General features: G+C 55.6%; 2 protein-coding genes across 5 annotated transcripts in view; one reads left to right on the forward strand and one right to left on the reverse strand.

Annotated features, from left to right (window-relative positions):
- The window catches only part of SLC25A25 (solute carrier family 25 member 25), a 33605-nt gene extending 29235 nt beyond the window's left edge, over window positions 1-4370 (forward strand). For all 4 annotated transcript variants that reach the window (XM_024762374.1, XM_024762370.1, XM_024762373.1 and 1 more), the window contains 5 exons: window positions 640-792; window positions 1138-1245; window positions 1345-1512; window positions 2067-2217; window positions 2329-4370. In XM_024762374.1, the coding sequence (XP_024618142.1) occupies window positions 640-792; window positions 1138-1245; window positions 1345-1512; window positions 2067-2217; window positions 2329-2513 (765 nt within the window). In that variant the 3' untranslated portion in view covers window positions 2514-4370. The remainder of the gene's footprint in view (window positions 1-639; window positions 793-1137; window positions 1246-1344; window positions 1513-2066; window positions 2218-2328) is intronic.
- Window positions 4371-12761: 8391 nt separating this feature from the next.
- Window positions 12762-17693, reverse strand: PTGES2 (prostaglandin E synthase 2). The gene is made up of 7 exons (XM_024762784.1): window positions 17423-17693; window positions 16046-16243; window positions 15314-15372; window positions 14793-14942; window positions 14325-14525; window positions 13872-13989; window positions 12762-13403 (listed from the first exon to the last, which is right to left on the reverse strand). The coding sequence occupies exons 1-7, from the start codon at window positions 17690-17692 to the stop codon at window positions 13281-13283; spliced, it is 1119 nt and encodes a 372-aa protein (XP_024618552.1). The 5' UTR covers window position 17693; the 3' UTR covers window positions 12762-13280.
- Window positions 17694-24620: the final 6927 nt, after the last annotated feature.

Consider the following 24620-nt stretch of genomic DNA (forward strand, 5'->3'; position numbering starts at 1 on the left):
TTGGATGGTTTTATGATGGTTGAAGCTCATTATGGGTTCATGGAAGCTCATTATGTAGTCCTCTATACTTTTATATATGTTTGAAAATTTTCCATAATAAAAAGCTCAATTTTTTTTTTTTTTAATTTATTTTTTGGCTGCGTTGGGTCTTCGTTGCTGCGCGCGGGCTTTCTCTAGTTGCAGTGAGCGGGGGCTACTCTTAGTTGCGGTGCGCGGGCTTCTCATTGCGGTGGCTTCTCCTGTTGCGGAGCCCGTGCTCTAGGCGTGCGGGCTTCAGTAGTTGTAGCACACAGGCTCAGTAGTTGTGGCTCACGGGCTTAGTTGCTCCGCGGCACGTGGGATCTTCCCGGACCAGGGCTGGAACCCATGTCCCCTGCCTTGGCCACCAGGGAAGTCCAAAAAGCTCAACTTTTTTTAAAGTAGTCCTTGTGGAGGTGTTTAGCATGGGGTTGGCACCAGCAGGTGCACAGCAGAATCTAGTGGGACCTAGAGCGGCCACGTGACTCTCAGGGTACCGAGCTGGCCTCAGAGTGCCACGAGGGCGGAGCCTGCCTGCCGTTGATCTTGGCTCTTTGTCAGGCAACGGTGGCCCTGTGGCCGCTGAGCTCCTTCTGACCGCTTGTCCTTCCCCGCCCCCAGGTCCACGCCTCCCGCAGCAACAACATGTGCATCGTGGGTGGCTTCACCCAGATGATTCGAGAAGGAGGGGCCAAATCACTCTGGCGCGGCAATGGCATCAACGTCCTCAAAATTGCCCCCGAGTCGGCCATCAAGTTCATGGCCTATGAACAGGTGAGGACCCAGCTCCCCAGGCAGAGTCGCCCATCAGCAGCTGCTTCCTGAGCTTCCCCTGGAATGAGGTCCCTGCCCTGTTGATTCCCTGGAACCTGGAACCAGTCCTCGTACCTGAGGGACAGCAGGGCTAGGTGAGGGGGGTGGGAAGGCCTGAGCCTGACCCCAGCTCTGCCAGCAACCAGTTCCACTGGGGGCCAGTTCCTTCCATTTCTGGGCAGCATCAAAAGTGCCAGGGACACCAGGTCTTGGCTAAAGCTGACAGGCTCCGGGAGGAAGGGCAGGGCAGGAGCAGGTATGCTGGTCTCTGGTGGGGGGTATCAGTCTGTTTGCTCCCTGTTCCAGATCAAGCGTCTCGTTGGGAGTGACCAGGAGACTCTGAGGATTCACGAGAGGCTTGTGGCAGGGTCCTTGGCAGGGGCCATTGCCCAGAGCAGCATCTACCCGATGGAGGTGAGGGCCACGTTGGTCCTGGGGTGGGCAGTGTGCGTGGAGGTGAGGGTGCGGAGTGGGCTGGGCTCACACTTCCGTCACTTCCATTGGGCTCTGCAGGTCCTGAAGACCCGGATGGCCCTGCGCAAAACAGGCCAGTACTCGGGCATGCTGGACTGCGCCAGGAAGATCCTGGCCAGAGAGGGCGTGGCCGCCTTCTACAAAGGCTATGTTCCCAACATGCTAGGGATCATCCCCTACGCTGGGATAGACCTGGCCGTCTACGAGGTGAGGCCCTAGGGGACTCAGGCCCCTTGAGAAGCAGCAGAGATTCAGAAACCCCCTCCTGGCCATGTGTCACCCCTCCACCCCGCTTTGTCTCCTTCCAGACTCACCTGTCCATTGCAGGGGTGTCCTGTCACACTGCCTGCCCCTGGCAGCCCCCAGGTCCTGTACCCCCAGGGGCTTGGCAGGCAGATCTACAGGGCACGATGCCCTGGGGGCTTCCTGGGCCCCCAGCAGACTCCGGAGCACAGGAGTCCGGCTCTCGGGGGAGGGAAGGGAGGGCCTGCCCCTGCGGCATCCCCATCCTATCCAGAAATCCCCAGTGACAGCAGAAACAAAGGTCAGGCAGGCCGGGAGCCCAGCCAGCCCCAGGCCGGCCCAGGCCAAGTGAATCAGGTTACAGTGGCCTCGCGGATCCCATGTGATGGGGCAACGCCTCCTGTGTGGATCCGGTAACTGTCCCTTCAGCGCCCCAGTCTCTCACTGCCTCACAAGCCCTTTCTTCCTGGGGCCTGGAGGCCCTTTGGCTCATCCCCGCCCCCCCTCTGCCCTTTCAGACACTCAAGAATGCCTGGCTACAGCGCTATGCGGTGAACAGTGCAGACCCCGGCGTGTTTGTGCTCCTGGCCTGTGGCACCATGTCCAGCACCTGTGGCCAGCTGGCCAGCTACCCACTGGCCCTGGTCAGGACCCGGATGCAGGCCCAAGGTAAGGCTGGTCTTAGGCCAGTCAGTCCCCAGGGGCCCGTCTCCCCGGGCAGGTTGGGACGTAGGGAGGGGCCGGCGAAAGGCCCCTGACGGGCGATCTCGCTCCCTGCAGCCTCCATTGAGGGCGCCCCGGAGGTGACCATGAGCAGCCTCTTCAGACAGATCCTGCGGACCGAGGGGGCCTTTGGCCTGTACCGGGGGCTGGCCCCCAACTTCATGAAGGTGATTCCGGCCGTGAGCATCAGCTACGTGGTGTACGAGAACCTGAAGATCACCCTGGGTGTGCAGTCGCGGTGACGGGAGGGAGGCCAGCCTGCCCGCAGACTCACTGATCCTGGGCCTGCAGCCCCGGGATGTGGAGCCATCTCATTCTGTGAATGTGCCAACACTGAGCTGACTGAAGCCAAGCTGTGAAGACCCTGGGACGCACCTGCAGGGCTGGGGGCAGAGCCGGCCCCCGCTGGGTCTGTCCTGCTGACCCTGGCTGACCCTCGGGTCCATTCCAGGGAAGACCTGTGGGTGTCCCTCAGGGTCCAGGGCTCAGCAGGACTCAGGCTCGCGTGCGTGGGGACGGGACACTTCCCGTGCTGCCTGCCAAATAGCTGGGCTGCGAGGCTGGCTTAGTTCTTCCATCGCGTCCTCGCAGCCAGACCATTGGCGCGGGGCGCCTTCGGGCCTGCTGAGCGTCCTCCCCGGGCCCACCTTGCTTCCTTCCTTGCTGCTGTTTCAAATGGTAGGAGGAGGGCCCGCAGCCCACTCCCCCCCGCCACACTGCTCCTCTCCGCCCAGTCCGTGGGGAAGGGTGGTTCTACCTGACCTAAGCCCGACTTCCCAACTGGCAGTGCAGCCACTGGCAGGGAAGAGGGAGGAGTCTGGCTTCTGAGCTGCCCCGCAGATGGGCACCTGGATGCCCATGTGTGTGACGAGGGCAAGGCTGCCTGGCGTCCTGGCACATGGCTTCATGGGTCCTGGGACCCAGAGGGCCTCTGCTCCCTGCTGCTGGGGGGCTCGTGGGGCTCCGAGCGGGCCCCGGCCCCTGGCAGGACTGGCACCAGCTCAGAACTAACTCCCTGTCCCTTCCCGCCGGCATGAGGGCAGTGGTTTCTGCCCTGAGTCTGCACGCCCCGGTGAGAGAAGGAAAAGGTGTTCAAGGCCTTCATTATGTATTGTTGGAAAAAGGGCTTTGTTCAGAAAGACAAGCCGGACAAATGTACAAGTTCTGCTCTTCCAGGGAGAAGACAAAGAGAGCCAGTGGCTCGGCCGACCGCGTTAAAGTCTGTTTCTGACGCCCCGGGGATTCGTGTCCAATCCCAACTGGGGCAAAGTGGGACCAGCCTCACATTCCACTGATGCAACGTATCACACTGCTTGGAGCCTATTTATTTTGTATTTATTTGAACAGAGTTATGTCCTAACTATTTTTATAGATGTGTTTAATTAATAGCCCGTCATTTTCAAGTTCATTTTTTATTCATATTTATGTTCCTGGTTGACTGCACCTTCCCAACACCTGTGAGGTGGGGTGGGAAGAGGAAGGAGGGGGCCGTGGCAGTGACCCTTCTCGCTGCTGCACCACGTCTGTCCAAAGAAATTTCTTTCGGAACTGGCGACAGAAGAAAGGCAAGAAGGCAGAAGGGCCCTGATCACGGAGAGACGGTCCTTCGGCGGGTCAGGGCAGGGCCAGCACCTAGGAAGCCTTAGGATCTGAGGGTTTGATCAGGGGCCAGGAAGACGGGGGGAAATCTCAACCCTGTTCAGGATGGAAGTCCAAATCATTTCTTAGACTGGGAGGGATTTCTTTATTCACCCTTTTTGAAAGACAAGGCAGTGAGGTGCCTATCACTGTGAGTTTGGGGTGGGGGCCAGGGGAGAGGGCGGCCGGCTCCCCACCCGTACCTGTGAAGCGGGCTCCCTCTGTCCTGGGCCCCCCGCTACCCCTGCTCAGTAATGCTGGTCAGCGTGCGACTGCACGGCCACACTTCCATTCACCAGAATGGCCTGATGAGGACAATTTAAATAGGATGCAAAGATCAATGCAAGATTTATTGTTATATATAAATAGAGTTATAACTGGAATTGGTGACCAAGCAAATTAAGAAATAATTGGAATTTGTCATTTAAAACAGCCTTCTAATAAAGTTGTTTCAGAGCTGATGATGGAGCCATGGTTTTCCTGACCTGGGCTTGGGTGGCATGGGCTGTTTACATGTTAGAATACAAATCCCTTTTTCTCATGAGAGAACATGAGAAAGCTACCCCTCAGAGTAGCTACCCGCTCTGGGCTTCTGGAGGCACCCCCTCTTTAGAATGGATGTTCATTGTATTTGGGGTGCTCTGACAGGTCTCCAGTGCCCCAGGAGATAGTGAGTCTGGTCCTTCCTCAGCCCTCACCTGATTCAGCCCATGTCCAGCCGAGCTGATCCCTTGTCTCCTGCTTGAAGCACCTCCAGACACCACTGTGCCTCTCTTCACTTCACTGGCTGCCCCTCCCCAGCCTCAGATTTGGTTCCTGCCCATCCTTCTGACGTAGAGATGCCGGAGGGCCCCCCTGGACGTTCTTTATTCACTTTCTGGGAACAGGGAATGTGTCTGCAGTTGTACCTCTAGCAGTGCCCAGTGCACAGAGAGCTCAATGGAGTGTTCATTATATAACTCGACACCCCCGTCCCCATCCCCCCACTGACAGCCCTTGGTGCCACTGGCTGGTGGGGCGCTGTAGGAAGCAGCCTGGAGAACGTGCCAGGGGGCTCTGGCATTCCGAGGCTGTAGGGAGACACAGAAGTGTGCCCTGGCGTGAAACGCATATACCACCTGTGCTGGGTTGAACAGTGTCTCCCCAAAATTCTTGTCCACTGGGAAGCTCAGACGTTGCTTGATTTGGAAGTAGGGTTTTTGCAGATGTAATCAAGTCAAGATGGGGTCATCCTGGGTGAGGGTGGGCCCTAAGTCCAATGACTGGTGTCTTTATAAAAGAGGGAAATCTGGACAGGCAAGAGAGCGCCACGCAGGGAGAAGGCCACGTGAGGACAGAGGCAGAGGTTGGAGTGATGCATCGACATGTCAGAAAATGCCAAGGATTGGGACTTCCCTGGTGGTCCAGTGGTTAAGACTCCATGCTTCCACTGCAGGGGGTGCGGGTTCGAGCCCTGGTCAGGGAACTAAGACCCCGCAAGCCTCGGGTGCGGCCAAAAAAAAAATAGGATTGCAGGCAGCCACCTGAAGCGAGGGGAGAGGCAGGAACGATTTCTCCCTCAGACCCTCCAGAAGGAACCAACCCTGCTGGCACCTGGATTTCTGGCTTCTGGCCTCCTGAACTGTGAGAGAATTCATTTCTATTGTTTTCGGCTATCCAAGTTCATGGTGATTTGTTATGGCAGCCATAGGAAACAAATATGCCACTTGCGGCAGCCTGTTACCAGGGTAACGGGCATAAACCATTTCCCAACCATTGGTTGGGTCTTGTCAAGTTGGTCGTCCCCGCCCGCCCCCGTCCAGGCTTCTCCTTGGGACGGTGGCCGGGTCCCAGGTTCCCAGGTCCTCAGTTCTTTCCAGCTGGGAGTGGGGCTTCTCCAGCACAGAAGTTAATTTTGGGAGGTGCTCTGAGGTGGGTGACACTTGATGTGTCACCAAGCCAACCTCCCTCCTTTGTTCCTTCATCCCTCCTTCCAGTCTTTAATTGAATGTCACTTTCTTACAGAGGCTGTCGCTGGCCACCCTGCTTCCTATGAAAGCCCTGTTCCATGCCGTTTGTTCTTCTCCCTTGCACTTCTCCCCGCTAACTAGAGGGTGGGCGTACCGGCTGGCTTTCTCACTGCTGTTCCCAGTAGGTGCACGGCACCCACTACATGCTTAATGAATAGTTACTAATCGGATAAAACCCATCCAAATGTTCTATGGTGTGGGAAGCAGAACTATACCCCCTCCCAAAGACAGCCACGTCGTAACCCCCACCACCTGTGAATTAGGTGGCATGGCAAAGGCTAATTAAAGTCACAGATGGAATTAAGGTGCTGACCTTAAAATAGGGAGAGTAGCCTGGATTATCCAGGGGGATCCAGTGGAGTCACAAGATCCTGCCACGTGGGAGACAGAGGCAGGGAGAGAGGCGGGGAGGCGGGCGAGGACTCAGCCCGAGGTCGCTGGCTTTGAAGATGGAGGAAGGAGGCCCGAGTCAAGGCATGCTGCGGCTTCTAGAAACTGGAAAAGGCAAGGACCAAGTCCTGGAGAGCCTGCGGAAGGAACGCTCCCCTGCTGACAACCCTGATTTTAGCCCAGCGAGACGCATTTCAGACCTCCGTCCTACCTCCAGACGAGCCTGGGAGGGCTGCTGGAAAGTTGAAATGAGACAGGAAACGGAAATGGCTGGTCCTTAATAAAGAGTTTTATCTCGCAGCTCCCCTGCCCCATCCTGGATTCCAAACTCTCAGAGTGATTTCCCCTAAATGCTTTTCATTCCAGTCCCCCCTCCCTCCTTCCCGGGGTGAGGAGGCCGGGGATTTCTGGCATGGGATGGGGGTGGGGGCAGCTCCCACCGTGGGATCTGGCCCATCCTCTTCGTGCTTCCTTTCTGAAGCCAGACCTTCTCGTCTCTCAGTCATGGGAGCGCCATTGCTGCGCGCCAGCTGGGGCTCTGCAAACACAGGGCACAAGCGCTGCTGCCGCCATGTCCCCATTTTACAGAGGCAGAAACTAAGACTCCAGGAGGGGAAGGGACTTGCCCAGGGCCCCACCGTGAGCAGGTGACGTGGCCTCGAAGGCAGGTCAGAGGACCCCACTCCCGCTGCATGCTTGGGGGTTGAAGATGCCATGGGCTCTGCTGGGGCCCCTGCCCCCAGAGCAGGCCCGGCGGCCTGGAACCATGCCACGACCCACCTGCAGGGACCTTCACTGAGGGGCAGGTGCTCCTTGCCTCACCTCAGGTAGGTGACACCTGGCGTCTGGCTGCTCTCCTGGCCAGGAGGCCACAGAGAGCTGGAGAAAAGTGGGGCAGGCCTGTGCTTGAATCCTGGCACCTGGCGGCGTGATCCTGGGCAAATCTCATGCCTCTCTGAGCCTCAGTTTCCTCACGAGCAAGATGGGCACAATATTTGCCTTACAGCTCAGAGCTGGAAGGGACTCCCCCGGTTCATACAAAGGGCAAATGTTGGGAATTCCCTGGCGGTCCAGTGGTTAGGACTTCTCACTCTCAATGCTGAGGGCCCGGGTTCGATCCCTGTTCAGGGAACTAAGATCCCACAAGCCATAGCGTCCCCCCACCCCCCAGAAAAGGGCACATGTTGAGCCGGGATTCAAACCACTTTTGCTGACTCTGAAGCCCTGTTCTCAACCTCAGCTCTGGCCAGGCTGTCCCCAGTCCGCATCTTGCTGGTCTGGGCAGGTTGGAATGTAGGGGAAGGGTGAGAAGAGGAACAGCCTGCCTGCCGGGCCCCTCTGCCCAGGCGTGGACCTTGGTCCCTGCCCTCCAGGGCCAAGAAGCAGGAGCAGACCAGCGAGTCCCAGTTACAGTGGCTGGAGAGGCTGGCCAGTGCTGGGTGGGAAGGCCAGCAGGAGGGGAGTGATGCAGGAGTGCAGGAAGGAAACAAGAAGGCCAGAGGCCCACCCCAGCCCCCAGGGGCCAGGCAAGCCTAGGCCTCTCCTGCTGTCAGCGTCCCATAACACAGAGGCTGGCGGGGGAGCGGCACAAAGGAACAGTCTCTTCGGGCCATTTGCTATCTCCGCTCAGCACGGTCCCTGTGGCCGAGGACCAAACATTATCTCCCCACGGCAGTTGTGAAAGCCCCATGAGCTGGCTCCACCCACACCTGCCAGGGTTGGGGGTCCCCTGCTGCACCAAAGGGCCCAACCCCTGCCCCTCATTTTAGGGAGGAGGAAACTGACACAGGGCAAGGGACTTGCCCACAGGTCACCTGGCTCCCTGTAGCCGCTTCTCTTCCCTGACTACACTGGTCTGTACCATTTGTATTAGTGTCCTACGGCTGCTGCTACAAATCATCACAAACGTAGCATCTTAAAACAACACAAAAGCAGGACTTCCCTGGTAGTCCAGTGGTTAAGACTCCGTGCTTCCATTGCAGGGGACACAGGTTCGATCCCTGGTCAGAGAACTAAGATCCCGCATGCTGCGTGGCACAGCGAAACACACACACACACACACACACACATTTATTCCTTTACAGTTCTAGAGGCCAGAAATCCAAAATCAATCTCACCTGAGCCGAAATCAAGGTGTCCCACAGGGCTGGTTCCTTTCAGAAGCTCTCAAGGAGAATTCATTTCCTTGCCTCTTCTGGCTTCTGGAGGCTGGCTGCTTTCCTTGGCTCTCGACCTCTTCCTGGCGTCATTCCAACCTCTCACTTCTGTTCTCACATCTCCTGTTCTTTAGTCAAACCTCCCTCAGCCTCCCTCTTATAAAGAGACTGTGATTACATTTAGGGCTCATCTGGATAATCCAGGAAAATCTCTCAATCTCAAAATCATTAATTTAATCACACCTACAGAGTGTCTTTACCACATAAGGTAACGTTCCCAGGCTCCAGGGATTAGGACCTGGATATATTTGGGGGCCATTATTCAGCCCACCCCACACCATCCCCCCACTACCACGTCTGTTCCCCTTTAGACACTTCTGCCCGTCCGCATCCTTCCCATCGGACTGGTTAAAAAAATTAGGGAAGAGTCATCCAGTGGAGCATGGCATACTGTGGAACAGTCATTAGAAATGGTGAGGGAGAACAGTTACTGATCTGGAATGTGATTCAGGAGCTACTGTGTGATCTGAATTTTTATTTCAAAAAATATGTATCTAGAGAGAGAGAGAAGTAATGTGACATTGTGATTAAGATCATCGACTCTGGAGCCAGGAGATCTGGGTTCAAATCCTGCCTGTGCCATTTACTGTGTGACACCAGGCAATTCACTTAACCTTTCTGATGCCTCAGCTTCCTCATCTGTAAAATGGGAATATCTGTACTTACTTCATAGGGATGTTGAAAGGATTAAATGAGGTAATATGTGTAAAGTGCTTAAAATGGTGCTTGCCACAAAATAGGCCCCATTTAACTGTTAGATATAAATATTGTACATAAAATATAAATTATATATATAAATATAAAATATTTTATGTGTGTGTATATATATACACACACACACACATACACACTATATGCAGATACATAAAAAATAACTAGAAGGCTATTCTCCAAAAAAAAAAATTTTTTTTCTTTTTTTGGCTACACCACGCACCTTATGGGATCTTAGTTCCCCGACCAGGTATCGAACCTGTGCCCCCTGCATTGAGAGCGCGGAGTCTTAACCACTGGACAGCCAGGGAAGTCTCAAAACTTTAAAAATTTTTGATATTTAAATGTTTAAATCTCAGTGATGGGTCTGTGAATAATTGGTATCTTTTTGCTTATCCACAAGCTCTATTTATGCACAATGAACAATTAGTTGCATAATCAAAATGAAAATTTTAAATTTAATAATCTAACGAGAATAGTGAACCAGAATCCTAATCCTTAAAGCCCCTGCTGTGGCTTGCTCTCCTCAGGGAGCCCTCCCTGACTCCCAGGGAGGAGGGATCTCGCCATTCTCACGGCTCTCTTCCCTTCTTACTTCCTGGAGCACTTGGCCGTGAACTCCAGGAGCCCAGCAGGAAACAGCAGGGAGTGTGTTCTGAGAAGAGACAGTAGACCCCACCGGCTGCAGAAAAACACCCCTCACACATCAACAATGCACATCAACTTTGTGCAACCTTCCCATCCCTGATTTCAACAACCCCATGAAGGGTAACTGACCTCCGAGAGCTTGCCCATGGACGGGAAAGGATGGGGCTTGCCCAAGGTCACAGCAAACAATTGCAGAGTTCCCACTTCAGGCCTTCTGCTGCTACCAATGCCCACAGGCACAAGCCACGACCTAAGCATTACCAAGATGGGGCAAGGGTTCCTAGCTTGCGGCCTTTCCCCCTGAAAGGTGTGACTTTTCCTACCTACCCATCTTCAGCACTTTGCATGCTAAACCCATTTTACAGATGGGCAAAGAGAGTCCCTGGAAAATGAAGATGGCCCAAAGGTGCGATCCCAGAATTGGCCACAAGGTGGCAGCACCAGGTCTTGTGGCCATCCCCTACAGGGCTTTTGCATCCTCTACCGCCCTCTGCTGGTTATGGGAAAAGGTAACTGAGGCAAGGTTGTCACCTCTGGGGGAAATACTCCATGACAGAAGCAGGACTCAGTGCCCCGTGGTGGCCTTGCGTTGACTGGCCATTCTCCAGCCCGTCACAGGGAATGGGTCTAGTTAGCACAGTCCTTTTCATCAAGGTGACTTTTCATCAAGGTGACCATTTAGTGGAGGTGGGTGAGGAGGGTGTGGGCAGGCTCCTCTCTGCCTGCTGCAGCCCCAGGGATAAAGCCCCAGTGAGGAGTGAGGCCCCTATCCCCGGCATGGCTCTGCCATCAACCATATCCTCCTCTGAGACATGCAAAGACAGAAGAAAACATCTCTGTGAAAACAAGGAGAGGGGTGGTGATGAGTAGCTGGGGTCTGGCCTGCCCCTGGCACCTCCTTAGCCAGACCAGGCCTCAAGAGGAAGACACGATCACTGGATTTAGCAGGGAGCAGAAAGGGCAGGGAGCACAGGGTGGGGCTGTGGGACGTGAGACCCTCCCCAGGCCACGGTGCCATGGACTTAAGGTGGACGCCTCATCCCAAGCAGGTCACATCAAATGCTCCCTTTGGGGAATTTGGGATTGAGACAGAGAAAGGCGAGTCGGCCTCCTTGAGCAGCTGGGAAAGCACCAAGTAACCCTGGGGGGTGACAAGGAAAAGGCTGTCTGTGAAGAGCAGGCAAAGTGGGGAGGGGGGCAGGGATGCAGCCCCAAGGTGCTCCTGGCCTAGTTCCTGCCCCGCTGAGGGAGGCTCTGGGGTCCACAGGCCAACGCAGGTCCTTGGAGCAAAGGCGCCTTGGGACTTAAAGGCCGATCAATGAAGGGGGAACTGCATCCCGGACACAGCGGTGACTCGGGAGACCTCAACACCTGTTGGCCCCATGGAGGCAGCTTCCACGGCTCCTCAACCCACAGACTGGTGTGGCCTCAGGCCTCAGCTTCTCTCCTTCCTCCCAGAGGAAGAAGCACTCTGCAGCCATGAAGACCCAGCCAGTGTGACACGGTGACAAGGACAGATGCTCGCCATGGGAACAAAAACAAGCAGGTGGCAGACAGCCCTGCAGAAGCTGAGGCCACTGCTCCCAAAATGACACTGTCTGCCTCCAGAGTGCTTGTCGCTTCTACCTTATTTGAATGTTTGCTAATACAAAAACCATGAATTTTTTTTTTTTTTGGCCACGCCGTGCAACTTGTGAGATCTTAGTTCCCCGACCAGGAATAGAACCCGTGCCCCTTGCATTAGGAGCACGGAGTCTTAACCACTGGACTGCCAGGGAAGTCCCCAAAAGCCATGAATTGTTTTTATGTTTTAAAAAAATTAACAGGGCTTCCCTGGTGGCACAGTGGTTAAGAATCCGCCTGCCAATGCAGGGGACACGGGTTTGAGCCCTGGTCCGGGAAGACCCCACATGCCGCAGAGCAACTAAGCCCGTGCGCCACAACTACTGAGCCTGTGATCTAGAGCCCGCGAGCCACAACTACTGAGCCCGCGTGCCACAACTACTGAACCCCGCGGGCCTAGAGTCCATGCTCTGCAACAAGAGAAGCCACCGCAATGAGAAGCCTGTGCATCACAACGAAGAGTGGCCCCCGCTCGCCGCAACTAGAGAAAAGCCCGCGCGCAGCAACGAAGACCCAACGCAGCCAAAAACAAATAGATAAAATAATTTTTTTTTTAAAAAAATTAACAAAGAAAAAATTTAAACTCTCCTGAGAGGGTTGCCCAGTCACTGCACAGTAGGGAGGGCCCGGGAGGTAGAATTCAGCTCACTGGCTGCCTGTCGGGCCTCTGCAGGGCCATCTCAGCAGACCAGTGTGCCCCTCATCTGCTGAAACTAGGGGAACAGGGACCCCACAGCCCTGCCTCGTTCCCAGAACCGCTTCTCTCTATAGCCCTCTGTCCCAGCGTCCCCCCCACCACCCCACCACCGTGAAGTGCCAGGCCTGGGATTTGAAGCCCTGGGTGGCTGTGTGCTGCCAGAGGGGCCCCTGGAAGGCACTGTGTCCTCTGCACCCTCGTCTCCTGGTCTCCAGAGCAAGACTGGAACAACCCCGGCCCCCGCTGCACCAGGCACCCTTCTGCACACGTGACCTGTATCCTGTCATCAAGCCCTCACAACTTCCCCTTGAGGTGGGGACCACCATTGTGCCCATCTGACAGATGAGGAGACTCGGGCCGAGAGGGGTGCCCCTGCCCAGAGCCCCACGGTCAGTGGGGAGCAGAACTGGACCTGCACCCTGGGCCATCTCTGCATCTCCCTGCTGCACATCCCATGGCCGTGTCCCAGGGCTTATGGGACACAAAGCCCACTGAGCCTTTCACCCAGGCCTGACACTTAGTAAGCACTAGACAAACGGTATTTACTGGCTGCGGACCTCCACTATGGTGCCGCCACGCGGGGAGCAGCAAACCTTTTCTTTATTGTGAACATGACACACAGTCCTGGGGACACCTGGGAAGAGCAGGAACCAGGGGGAGCCAGGGATGGGGCATCCCCAAACCGGACGGTCCCTACTTCCCTTGCCCAGGGCAGGAGCCCAACCTGATTCCCACCCACGGGGTGTAAACACGGCAGCCTTGAGAGCCCCAGAGAAGGCTAAAGAGCAGGGAGGCCCAGGAGGGGGTCCAGCTGGTGTGGGAAGGTAGCCTTCCATGCCCCGGGGGGCAGGGGTACATTTGTGAATGGAAACTGAGCCTGGGCTTTGTCCCCCAGCGCCCCAGGGCTCCAGCAGACGTCCAGTGTTAGAAGCGAGGGGGCAGTTAGGGTAGGTGGGCAAGAGGTCGAATGATCCTGTCCCCTGCTGCACTGTGTCACAGCATCAGCGGGTGCTGGCCCAGCGGCCCTGGTCCCCCACAGCCGGCGTCCCCTCCCTCCTCCCGGCAGGGATGCTCAGTTCACTGGGGGGCCTCAGCGATGGCCTTCTCCACCCGCAGGTACCAGGGCTGGATGTGAGTGTGACGCATCAGGTCGTCGAAGGCCTCCAGACCCTCCATCACACGCAGCACACCGTACACTGCCTGGGGGCGGGGGGGGCGAGTACAGAGGGGGTGTCCATGCCCGCCCCGCCCTCTGCCCGGTGTGTGCCCTGGGCCCATCACCTCCCCTTTCTGGGAGCCCCGTGACCCACTGACGGGCCAATTTTGCACGCAGGGCTTTGAATGAAGTGTGTGGGTTGGCTGTAGGATTCGGGAAGAGCGGACCCCACCACTCGCTCCAAGACCAGAGCCTTGCAATCAATATATTCTACCCTGGCTGTAGGACTGCTTCAAGGATTGGCGTTGAAGTCAGGCCAACAAGACACTGTCCCAGGAATTTTGCTGGGCAGAAGCCTGGAGTACTGGTTTTCCTTAAGCCCTTGACAACCGGTGGAGGCAGATGCCTCTGGGATGGAGGAGCTGTGAGACGTAGGTATTGCCTGCCTGGGCCTCCCCCACCCCAAGGACAGACCCTTTGGTCTGTGCACCCTCTGACACCACCATGCTCACCAGATCAGCCAGGTTCGGCCTCTGGCCCCCCATGAAGGGCCGGTCTTTGCCCACAGCTGCCACCCACTTGTTGGCAGCCTCGTAGAGATCCTCACGCACGTCGTCCTGGAGGTGGTGCCTGGGTAGGAATGGGGGAAGTCCATCAGGGGAACTCCGAAACCTGGCCCAGGTGGGGGGAGCGAGAAGGCCCGGGGGGGCCAAGGCTACTTCGGGGGGTGGAGCGGGACAAGAGACCCAACCATGGAGAGGGAGACAGAGGAAGGTACAAGGCAGGGACCCAGCTCTGGACTCCCAGGCCAGCCCTGCTTGCCCTGGGCTGGGAGAGGCAATCAGGGGTTCTGGGTTTGAGTCTCAGCTTGGCTAACGCTGGGGACTTGGGAAGGGCAGGCCCCCAGGTGCACGGGCGCATGAGTGCACGCGCACACACGAGCGCACACACGTGTGCACCGTCACCTGCTCTTGAGCCGCTTGCTGATGAAGTACATGGCAGCTGCGCCCATGTACTTGGCCATGGCGCCCTCCACGGTCCCGAAATTGCCCTCCTTGACAATGTAGTCAAAGGAGGCCAAGGCTTCGGTCGGCGTGCGGTACACATTGGGGGAGATGAGGTGCACCAGCCAGTCGTCTGCCCACTGCCGCCACTTCATCTCCTCCCTGCGGGCAAGGGGGGACAGAAGGTGGGCCAGGTGGGCTCCCTGAGCCAGGGCCTGGGAGCTGGGGGAGCAGACGTACTATCTCGACAGCCCAGTGTACGGACGGAAGCAGGAGGTCCGCAGGAGAGTCAGTCACGCCCGTGGCTCAGCCCCAGCCCTCGTGGTCTCCCATGCTGCTCCCCGCTCACAGCATCTCGCGCAGCCTGGTCCCCTCTGGGGGAGACCAGCCCCTCCCCACATCCCCAGGGCCGGCCCCGGCCCCACTCACGTCCTGGCCTCCTTCCCACCATACATCCGCTGGGCCTCCTTTTCATCCAGCATGAGCCAGTACTTGTTGCAGAATTCGGTCACCTCCTTGCCCTGGTCGTTCACAGCCTTCATGGGTGGGTAGTAGGTGATGATGTCTTCGAGGGGCTGCCTTTGGGAGATATCCAGAGCCTCACCCTGACTCCCTCTTCCTCCAGGAGACTAAGCCCTCACCTCCTCGGGATGAATATCTACCCCAGCCTGATCCAGCCCCAGGACTGACCCACAAAAGCTTTCCCACCCTCCTGTGGGTGACACAGGAGGTCCTGCAGCAAGAAGGACTTGGGGCAGATACCAGAAGCACTTCCCCAACAGAGGGAGATGCACGGAAGAAGGGGGAGTCTCAGAGTGATGCCCGTGGCCCATCCTGGAAATCTAAGCAGCAGCTCCACCCCACTCCCATGCAGGAACCTAGGGGAGGCCTCCCTGAGATAGGTGACAGGATGAGATGCAGTGCCAGCCTGGGCCTCAGGGGCGCCTTACCCCGACACCAGGTAGGTCTTGAGGGCACTGATGATGACAGAGGAGTCGTTCAGTTGTTGCTGGAGAAAAGGATGGTTTAGATCAAGATTGTGGGGGGCGGGGGGTACTGGCTGACTGGCCACTGGCAGGATCACCAGGGGCTCTTAATCCTGACACCCAAGCACTCTGCAGAAGCTGGTCGGGTGGACCCTGGGCATTGTTTGTCTGTCCCTGGAGGTTCACCCCTAAAATCGATGCCCACTGAGCTTTCCCTTCCCCCAGGACCCACTCCCCACCCTCACGGAAGCCTGTCCTGAGTAAGGGAGACCCAAGTGTGACTAATGGGGAGGAGAATGTGGGGAGGACCCAGGATCTGAGCCCTGCCCACTCACCCGCTTGGCCTCCTGGGCACTGAGGGGCCAGGAAGACTCAGAAGCTACGTACTAGGAGCCAAGCCCTACACCCTGGAGAGTATGGTTCTCTGTTGATTAATGAAGCAAACCCAGAGGGGCTAAGTCACTGGCCCCAAGTCACACAGCCAGTGAGTGACAGAGCCCCACCTTGAACCCAGACCACCCTGACTTCAGAAGCCACGTTGTTAAGCTCTGTGGTCCTCTGTCTCCCTTAGACTCACGGGTTCATAATCCTCAGCTGAGGCCCGGAGAGCCCAAGTTCCTTCCAGGGCTGCAGAGCAGGGCCCAACTCAGGACAAGCCTGGACAATGGGGCAGGGGGAGAGCTCCCCAAGGCTCACCAAGCTGTCTCCTTCCTGGGCCAACAGGATGGGCACCTTCCTGTAGGAGGAGAACTTGATCTCGGCCCTGCGCACAGGGTTCACCTCCACCACCTGGTAGGGCAGGGCGTGGAAGTCGAGGAAGGCGCGGACCTTGCTGCAGAAGGGACACGTTTTGTACTGGTACAGAGTCAGCTGCAGGCGGCTGGACAGGGAGAGCTGGATGAGGAGCAGAGGAGGGCGCTTCTGAGGCCTGGTGCCCAGGCCCCGCCCCCAGGTCCAGGCCCCACCCCCAAGCAAAAGTTTCCCAGGAGAGTTTTCTAGGACGACCTGAGAACTTCAGGAGAAATGGGGGATGGGTGACAGGGAGAAAGGGAGGTGAAGGGAGGTGGGCAGCAGGCTCCTGCAGTGGACAGCCAAGCGCCCATCCAGTGGGCTCCCCAGGTAGAAAGTCTGTTCTGTGTAGGAGGAATCTTCTCATCTCTGTCCAACGCTAGACAGACATCTCTCCTCTCCTTCCTGTCCCAAGGGAACTTCAGACACCGCCAGGTGTGCCCCCCCAGATGCAACTGTTTCAACTTGGGAGTGCCCACCCCGACCCCTTCAAGGGGTGTGGAGGCAGAGCCCAGCGTTTCCGAGCGGGGTCTACCTCAAATCTACAAGAGGGGAGCGCTATATCAGGGCCACTGGCCTGCACAGGGCAGGAGAGCCTCACGTGAGCTTGCAGTATAGTCATGTTTGAAAGCCACAGCTGCAGTACCGCTCCCCCATTGTTCAGAGATGAGAGACTGAGGCTGGGCCACGGAGGTGGGCGGGCAGGGAGACACGGAATTCCACTCCCCATCTACCGTTCCTGTTCCCATGGGTTCAGGAAAGAGGCGCCTGTGGGGGTGGGAGGGGGATGCTGGTGCTGTGTACAAAGCATCGCAAGGGCAGCTGGGCCACCACCCGGCTTGGGGGACATACCCTTGTTCCTCCGTGTCTCAGGGCCTGGAGTCTAAGGGTCATCAGTTCCGTAAAAATACTAATAACAGTCCTAATAAATACACAATCTCGGGATTTGGAGACAGTGGGAGGGACACGATAAAATGTTTGTAAAGCCATCCACTGTACAAGAGGCTTTCCCTTTTCAGTGATCTCCAAATCTTTCCATCAAAAAGTCTTAAAACACGTAGAGAAACGACTTTGAAACAACGAGAATTCTAGTCAGCAGGCATCAGTAGCGCCCCATTTCACAGATGAGGACGCTGAGGGCTCGAGGGCTTAAAACCAAGTCACTGGTCCAAGGTTAAGAGCGGACGGAGGAGGCGATTCCTGACACCGCCGGTTCCCAGAAGTCCCGAAGTTCGGCGCTGACCCGAACGCCCCTACCCAAGGCTTGGTCCGACCCGGGCTTACCTGCGCGGCTGAGCGGTCGGCACGGAGGTTCTGGGCGCGCAGGTGCCACCGTGCAGTGTGGTACAGCCCCAGGGCTCCTCCCAGGGCCAGCGCCGCCGCCCCCAGGAGCCGTGGGCCCCCCTTGCGGGTGGTGGCTGCGGGGCCCGGGCCTCCCGCCGCCCCGGTTAAGCCGGCCCGGCTCTGCGCGGGGAGTCCCAGCGCGGGACGACCGCCCAGCCTCCAGGTCAGAGCGAGCCCGCCGGGCCACAGCGCCCGCACAGCGTGGGCCATGTTTGCTCCGCCGGCGCAGCGGGAGGGCGCGAGAAACAAAGATGGCCCAGGCTCAGGCTCCTCTTAAAGGAGCAGGTCTCCGGCGCCCTGCAGGTTGCCGGAGTGACAGTGAGGCCGAGGGGGGAGGGCCAGCTCTGGTGGGACTGGGCGTGAGTCCTCGGAGCCCAGTTCCACACATCCGTCAGAGCCGAAGAAACACACCTAGGGATGTCTGCTAAATGCCCCGGCTTCTAAAGTGTAAATGTAACTGGTCTCGGTGGTGACCGGGAGACGAACGCAGGACCTCGGCCACGTAGCTCGCCATGTGGCCGTCAGCGTCATCCGTAATACGCACCCAATCGAAAGAGAGTGAACCCTTCAGACTATCAGGGAAAGCATCACGGCATCGGGTCCAGGAGAGTCGCAGAAACCGCCCAGCCCGACCCACAATGGGTGGGAATCCTCGAATCGGGCTTTTTCTGCCCTCCCGCACCACTGCACCGTTTCTTCTGTGGCCCGAACCATAAAATTTTCCATACACACAGGGGGCCTTAGAAACCACGTGTCTCATATTTATTTCGCCCACCCGAAGGCACAGAGTCGCCGACCCGCAGGTCCCCAGCGGCAGGATAGGGCGGAGTGGGGATTCCAAGCCCTCCCACCCCTCTGTCGGCCTTGGCCCAAACTGAGGGCCCGAGGCTCAACTACCTAGGCTTCTCGGCGGGCAGCCCCGGGATGGCCCTTCCCGGCGGCCGGGAGATGGGTGGGGCTCGAGGAGTGGATGGGGATCTGAAGGCTGGACAGATTGTGGGCGGGGCGAGGCGGAGTCTGAAGGCCAGGCGGGCACAAAGCTCCGCTCCCGGGATGAGGCGCAAGAGCTGGGCTGCGACAGGGACCAGGCTCTGAGTGGGGCGGGACGTGGGGCGGAGTCTCACAGCGGGTGGGGGCGGGGCCCGGGCGCGTTCAGTTGTGGCATTCAGCCCAGCTGGTCCCGAGTTCCACTGATCACCTCCACCCTCCGCCCTGTGCCGGCTTTCTGTGCTACAATCGCTGTGTCCCATCTTCGCGCTGCCCTTGCGGCGCCCGAGCCCACAATGTCGGGCCCCAACGGGGACCTGGGCATGCCGGTGGAGGCGGGCGCGGAAGGCGAGGACGACGGCTTCTTGGAAGCAGGTGACCCAGGGGGGCTGCTGAAACGACTTTGCTTTCTCTGGGGTGCCCTCCTGGGAAGGGGAATCGGGGCCGGGATAGGGACCGGGAAGGAACCGCAGAGCCCTCCCATCCCCTCGCCCCAGGGTGGTTCCGGAGCAGCAAGCGCCCTCCGGGGGTTTGGGACGAGCACCTGCGAGCGGGTCCCTGGAAACCGCAGCCTTCGAGAACTGTGGGCGACAGGCCCCGTTTTACAGATGGGGAAACTGAGGCCGCTTCAGGTCACTCACCCTTTGGGGTTGGGATTTGCTCCAGACACTTCTTTCAGCCCATGTGGAGATGGAGACTCCTAAGGGGCCGGGGCCGGGAGTGGACCGTCTTGGCTTGGCAGGAGGGGCTATCTGGGTGGGCGTGCCACCCTGCTGAGTCAGCAACCCCAGGCACCTTTGCTGGTGTGGCCTGGAGCCCTGGCGAATGTGACTTGCTTACAAAGCGGCCTGTTGCCTACACAGCACTGCAGGGGGTGGGGGTAGGGGGGGAAGGAGAGAGAACCATCAGCTCCCTTCTCCCCTTCTGCAGCCTCAGTTTCCCCATCTGTAAAATAACAATAATGGTTAGTGTTTCCTGCAATGAGATCTGTCAGAATTAAATGGGGAAATGAATGGGGAGAGTCTGGAGGCTAGTGAGGCTGGGGTGTTTTAGAGACCCCTGATTTTTGCCCACCTGGCAGCTTGCTCCATCTTTGCCAAATACAGGAAGGAAACCCAATAACCCAATCCTCCACCAAAATACTTGGCAAATTCTCACTTTGTCTTCCTGGCCAAGATTGGGCAGGACGTAAGGGCAGGCCCACGTGTCTTGGCCTGCCAGCCGATGCTCACTGCCCTGGGTCCCTATACGGCCTCTTCTTTAGTTCTTTCCAGGCAGGAACCTTCTGTCTGTGGCTGAGCTGGATGGATCCCTAGGCCCAAGTCTGAGCAAACCCTAGGGGTAGCTGTGCTGTTCCCTGTTGCTATGGGACATCTGGGAACAGGTGGCCAAGACCCAGGGTTCTCACACGGGAGAGAGGACAGAGCCTCTGTCCAGGCATAGCCCAGATCGTGCCAGCCCAGGAGCCCCATTCTAGGCTGTAGCTTCTGTGACCTCCCATTGGTATGTGACCCTACTAGCCAGTCTCTTGGGCACCTGTCCCTCCGTGAGTCCGTGACCTCACCCTCCTTGTTTTCCTTCACCCTCTCTTATGCGGCCCTGCCTCTTTTATTTTTTTAATAAATGTATTTATTTATTTATTTTTGCTGCATGTGGGCTTTCTCTAGTTATGGCAAGCAGGGGTTACTCTTCCTTGTGGTACACAGGCTACTCATTGCAGTGGCTTCTCTTGTTGCAGATCATGGGCTCTAGGTACGCAGGTTCAGTAATTGTGGCTCGCGGGCTTCAGTAGTTGTGGCTCTCAGGCTCTAGACCACAGGCTCAGTAGTTGTGGCACATGGGCTTAGTTGCTCCGCAGCATGTGGGATCTTCCCGGACCAGGGCTCGAACCCGTGTCCCCTGCATTGGCAGGCAGATTCTTAACCACTGCGCCACCAGGGAAGCCCCAGCCCTGCCTCTTAAGAATTGGGTTCTTCAAGGTTCATTCTTGGACCCACTAGGCCCCATACACGTGACCTCGGCCACCTCTTCCCTACCCTGGTTTCTGTTACCATCTGTGTCGTGAATGCCCAGCCTATGGTTTCAGGACAACCCTATCCTGGGTTTACAACTGCCTCTGGGTCAGCTGGGATGTTCCACAGGCACCCCACCCTCATCCTGGCGTAATCACCCAATTGACTATCTTTCCCACCTAACCATTTTCACCTTTTCTGCTCCTGCCTCCGTCGTCAAGGGAGAACCCAAGAGTCCTGCCAACCGCTTCACCCTCCATGACTGCCCAGCCCCTGCTCTGCCACTCCTCCTGACCCCAGCACTCGCCCCTCTCTAACACCCCAGTGGGTTCTACCCAAATGTCCCACTACCCCTTCACCTCACCCAAAACCTACTGAAGAGATGAATCTCAAAATAATTGTGCTGAATGAAAGAGGCCAGGCAATAAAGCATATGTACTATTTGGTTCCACTTATATACAACTAGAAAATGCAAAGTAATTTATGGTGAGAAAGCAGCCTGGGGGTTGCCTGGGAGTGGGGTAGGGGGTGTGTGATGACGAGCAGCAGGAGGGAAGGGGCATGAGGGGTTTTGGGGGGTGATGAGTATGTTCACTGTCTTGATTGTGGTGGTGGTTCCATGGGTATTTATATATGTCATAACAAATTGCGAGAAAACTACAATGAAAGCGGTATGTCAAAAGGACTTCAGAGGGCTTCCCTGGTGGCATAGTGATTAAGAATCCGCCTGCCAATGCACAGGTTCGAGCCCTGGTCCAGGAAGATCCCACATGCTGCTGAGCGACTAAGCCCATGTGCCACAACTACTGAGCCTGTGGTCTAGAGCCTGCGAGCCACAACTACTGAAGCCCGCACACCTAGAGCCCGTGCTCTGCGACAAGAGAAGCCACCGCGATGAGAAGCCCGTGCACTGCAAAGAAGAGTAGCCCCCGCTCACTGCAACTAGAGAAAGCCTGTGCACAGCAACAAAGACCCAACGTAGCCAAAAATAAAATAAAAATAAATTTAAAATAAGTAAATTTATATATATGAAACAAAGGACTTCGGAGCTCCAATGGCCAAAGTTGGAACAATTTGATCAACAAAATAAAGTAGTATTGGATTATAACCCAAAGTATACAATAAATATCCATGAGCCCATTCTGATATAAATAAATGATTGAATTAATAAGTAAAGGGGGGAGAAGATACAAACCTCTCGTAGAGAAAAATTCCAAATAATTTGTGTAGACATCCTGCCCTCAAGGAGGTGGAGCAAAACTCTCCCCTCCTTAGGTGTGGGCTGTGCAGGGTGACTTTCTTCCCAAGAGGACAGTGTGGGAAGGGGGAAGAAGGGTAACTGCAATGGAGAAACCTGACAGTCACCCCCCAGCCAGGTGACCAAGGTCAACATCAACACTGATCAGTCATGTTGACAGTATGTACCCTCGATGGGATGTGATGCAAAAATGGCACTTGACCTCTGCACTCTTTCTCCCCCAAAACCCATAACCCCAGTCTAACCATGAGGAAAACACCCGACAAATCCCAAGAGAGGGACATTCTGCACAATACCCGAGCAGCGCTTCTCCAAACTGTCAAGGTCATCAGAACCAAGGAAAATCTGAGAAACTGTCAAAGCCGAAAGAAACCTAAAGAGACGTGACAATGTATGTATATGTGTAGCTGATTCACTTTGTTATAAAGCAGAAACTAACACACCATTGTAAAGCAATTATACTCCAGTAAAGATGTTAAAAAAAGAGAGACATGACAACTAAATGTAATGTGGGATCTTGGAACAGGAAAAAGGGCATTATGTACAAACCAAGGAAGTCTGAATAAAAGCATGGACTTTGGTTAATAAAGTATCATTGATGGTTTGTTAATTGTAACAAATGTATCAAACTAATATAATATGTTAATAATGCAGGAAACTGAGTGCAGGGTATATGGGAACTCTTTTCACAATTTTTCTGTAACTAAAACTTTTAAAATTAAAAGTTTATTTTTAAAAACTTGTCAGATTGTGTACTTTGAACATGCTTAGTTTATATTGCTTGTCTGGTATTTGTGGGAAGATTTGTTAATGATTGATTCGATTTCTGTCGTGGCTATAGGGCAGCTCAGATTGAATCCATTTGGGTAAATTACAATTTACTGGGAAATTTCCCATTTCATTACCCGTAACATTTACCTATCCATTTAATGTCTATAGAATCTATAGTTATATCCTTCTTTTACTTCTGTTTATTTGTGCCTTATATCTTTCTGTTTTGAGAAATTTTTCTAAATTTCTATCTAAATTATAAGTCTTTTCCAAGAGTCAACTTTTGGCTTTGATATTCCTATTGTGTCTTTCTAATTCATTAATTTCTTCTCAACTTCATTTTCTCCTTCCTTCTGTTTTCTTTGAATTTATTCTGTGGTTTCTTTTATAAATTTTTATTTTGGACGCCTTGCTCATGACTCTGCAGGCTTTCTAGTTATTCTAAAACACACCCTTAAAGCCATGCATGTCCCTTGTTTATTGTGAGCCCAGCAGGGCGTTAAGAGTCTATTTCATGCTAGATCTGGTTGTCTGGTGGAGGGAGGGCCCTTCAGAGTTTCTAGACTGCTGTTCACCAGGATTGCTTTTCACATGAGTCCTCCCCAAGGTGTACTCCCCAAGGTCTACTCAGGCCACGGGAAGACTGGGCACCCCTCCGTGCCTACCCTTCAGAGCAACAGCCCTGTCTTCCCGATAGCCTCCCTTTCTCTCCTCGCCAGCAGGGGCCAATCTTGACCATCCCTCGCCTTTTAACTTCTCTTGGCAGTAGTCTGACTCCAGTCCACAAGCTCCAAGACCAGAAGTCAGCCCTCCACCTTCCACATCGATTCTCCAAAATAGCCTCACTGGGCAGGAGCTGGAGGAAGCAGCTCCCTGCTCCTAGTGGGGATAATTAGGAGGTAAAAGGGGCAGGGCTCTGATCGCGGAAGGGAGGGACCCTGCGGCCCTGGAATACTGGCAAGGCCCTCTGGACGGGCCTCTCCCCCCTCTCCCACCTAATACAGCACACACTCGGAGGAAACACTTGGTGTGCACTGGGAACCTGTGAGAACCCTCAGCCATGTAGGAAGGGGAACATTGGAAGGGAGGATGAAGAGCAGACAGTGGGAGAAGGGCAAGGCTTCCACGCGCCAGCTGTGCAAACTAGAGGCCCTAGCATAGTTTTAATAGTCCAGGAGGCCTAAAAGATCCTTTAGTAACTCTTTAGGAGAGGGAAATGATGGGAAATCTGTCAGTGTATGGTTTCACTCTGTGAAAGTGGACAGAATATTTGGGATGTTTTCTTAGCCCAGTCTTTCAGGAAGGCTCTGAACAAGTGAAATCAATTTTCTTTTCAGAAAGCTTAACTCTAAAAAAAACTAAACTTTTTTTTTAAAGGTTGACCAGGAATGAAGATTATCTAGGAGATTTAGAAACATGACACTTCTAGGAAGATGGGGGATTAGGAATGGATAGGAAATGTGGCAATTTAGGGACAAAAAGGGCAAGCTTAGAAGTTTAGGATTTAGGAGTCAGTAGCTGTGGCTCACGGGCTCTAGAGCGCAGGCTCAGTAGTTGTGGCGCACGGGCTTAGTTGCTCCATGGCATGTGGGATCTTCCTGGACCAGGGATCGAACCTGTGTACCCCACACTGGCAGATGGATTCTTTTTTTTTTTTTGGCAGGAGGATTCTTAACCACTGCACCACCAGGGAAGTCCCTAAGCCATCTTTTCTTTTTTGGGGGGGTACGCGGGCCTCTCACTGTTGCGGCCTCTCCCGTTGCGGAGCACGGGCTCCGGACGCGCAAGCTCAGCGGCCATGGCTCACGGGCCCAGCCGCTCCGCAGCATGTGGGATCCTCCCGGACCGGGGCACGAACCCCTATCCCCTGCATTGGCAGGCGGACTCTCAACCACTGCGCCACCAGGGAAGCCCCAGATGGATTCTTAACCACTGCGCCACCAGGGAAGTCCCAACAACAGAAATTTAATTCTTACAGTTTTAGAGTCTGTGAAGTCCAAGATTAAGGCACTAGCAGATTCGGTGTCTGGTGGGGGCCCATTTCCACCCATTTCCTGGTTCACAGACAGCTGTCTTCTCACAGGGTCTGCACATGGTGGAAGGGGCGAGG

This window comes from Neophocaena asiaeorientalis, unplaced genomic scaffold (assembly GCF_003031525.2).
Source record: "Neophocaena asiaeorientalis asiaeorientalis breed wild unplaced genomic scaffold, Neophocaena_asiaeorientalis_V1.1 scaffold78, whole genome shotgun sequence".
In the NCBI taxonomy this organism is placed as follows: domain Eukaryota; kingdom Metazoa; phylum Chordata; class Mammalia; order Artiodactyla; family Phocoenidae; genus Neophocaena; species Neophocaena asiaeorientalis.

What these genes read in the sequence shown, in the direction of transcription:
- PTGES2 (XM_024762784.1), bottom strand. Translation starts at nt 17,692, where the DNA reads ATGGCCCACGCTGTGCGGGCGCTGTGGCCCGGCGGGCTCGCTCTGACC. An exon ending in GGTGGGAAGGAGGCCAGGAC is followed by an intron (nt 14,526 to 14,792) that starts GTGAGTGGGGCC and finishes CCTTGCCCGCAG; the next exon opens with GGAGGAGATGAAGTGGCGGC. An exon ending in GGCCGAACCTGGCTGATCTG is followed by an intron (nt 13,404 to 13,871) that starts GTGAGCATGGTG and finishes CCCCGCCCCCAG; the next exon opens with GCAGTGTACGGTGTGCTGCG.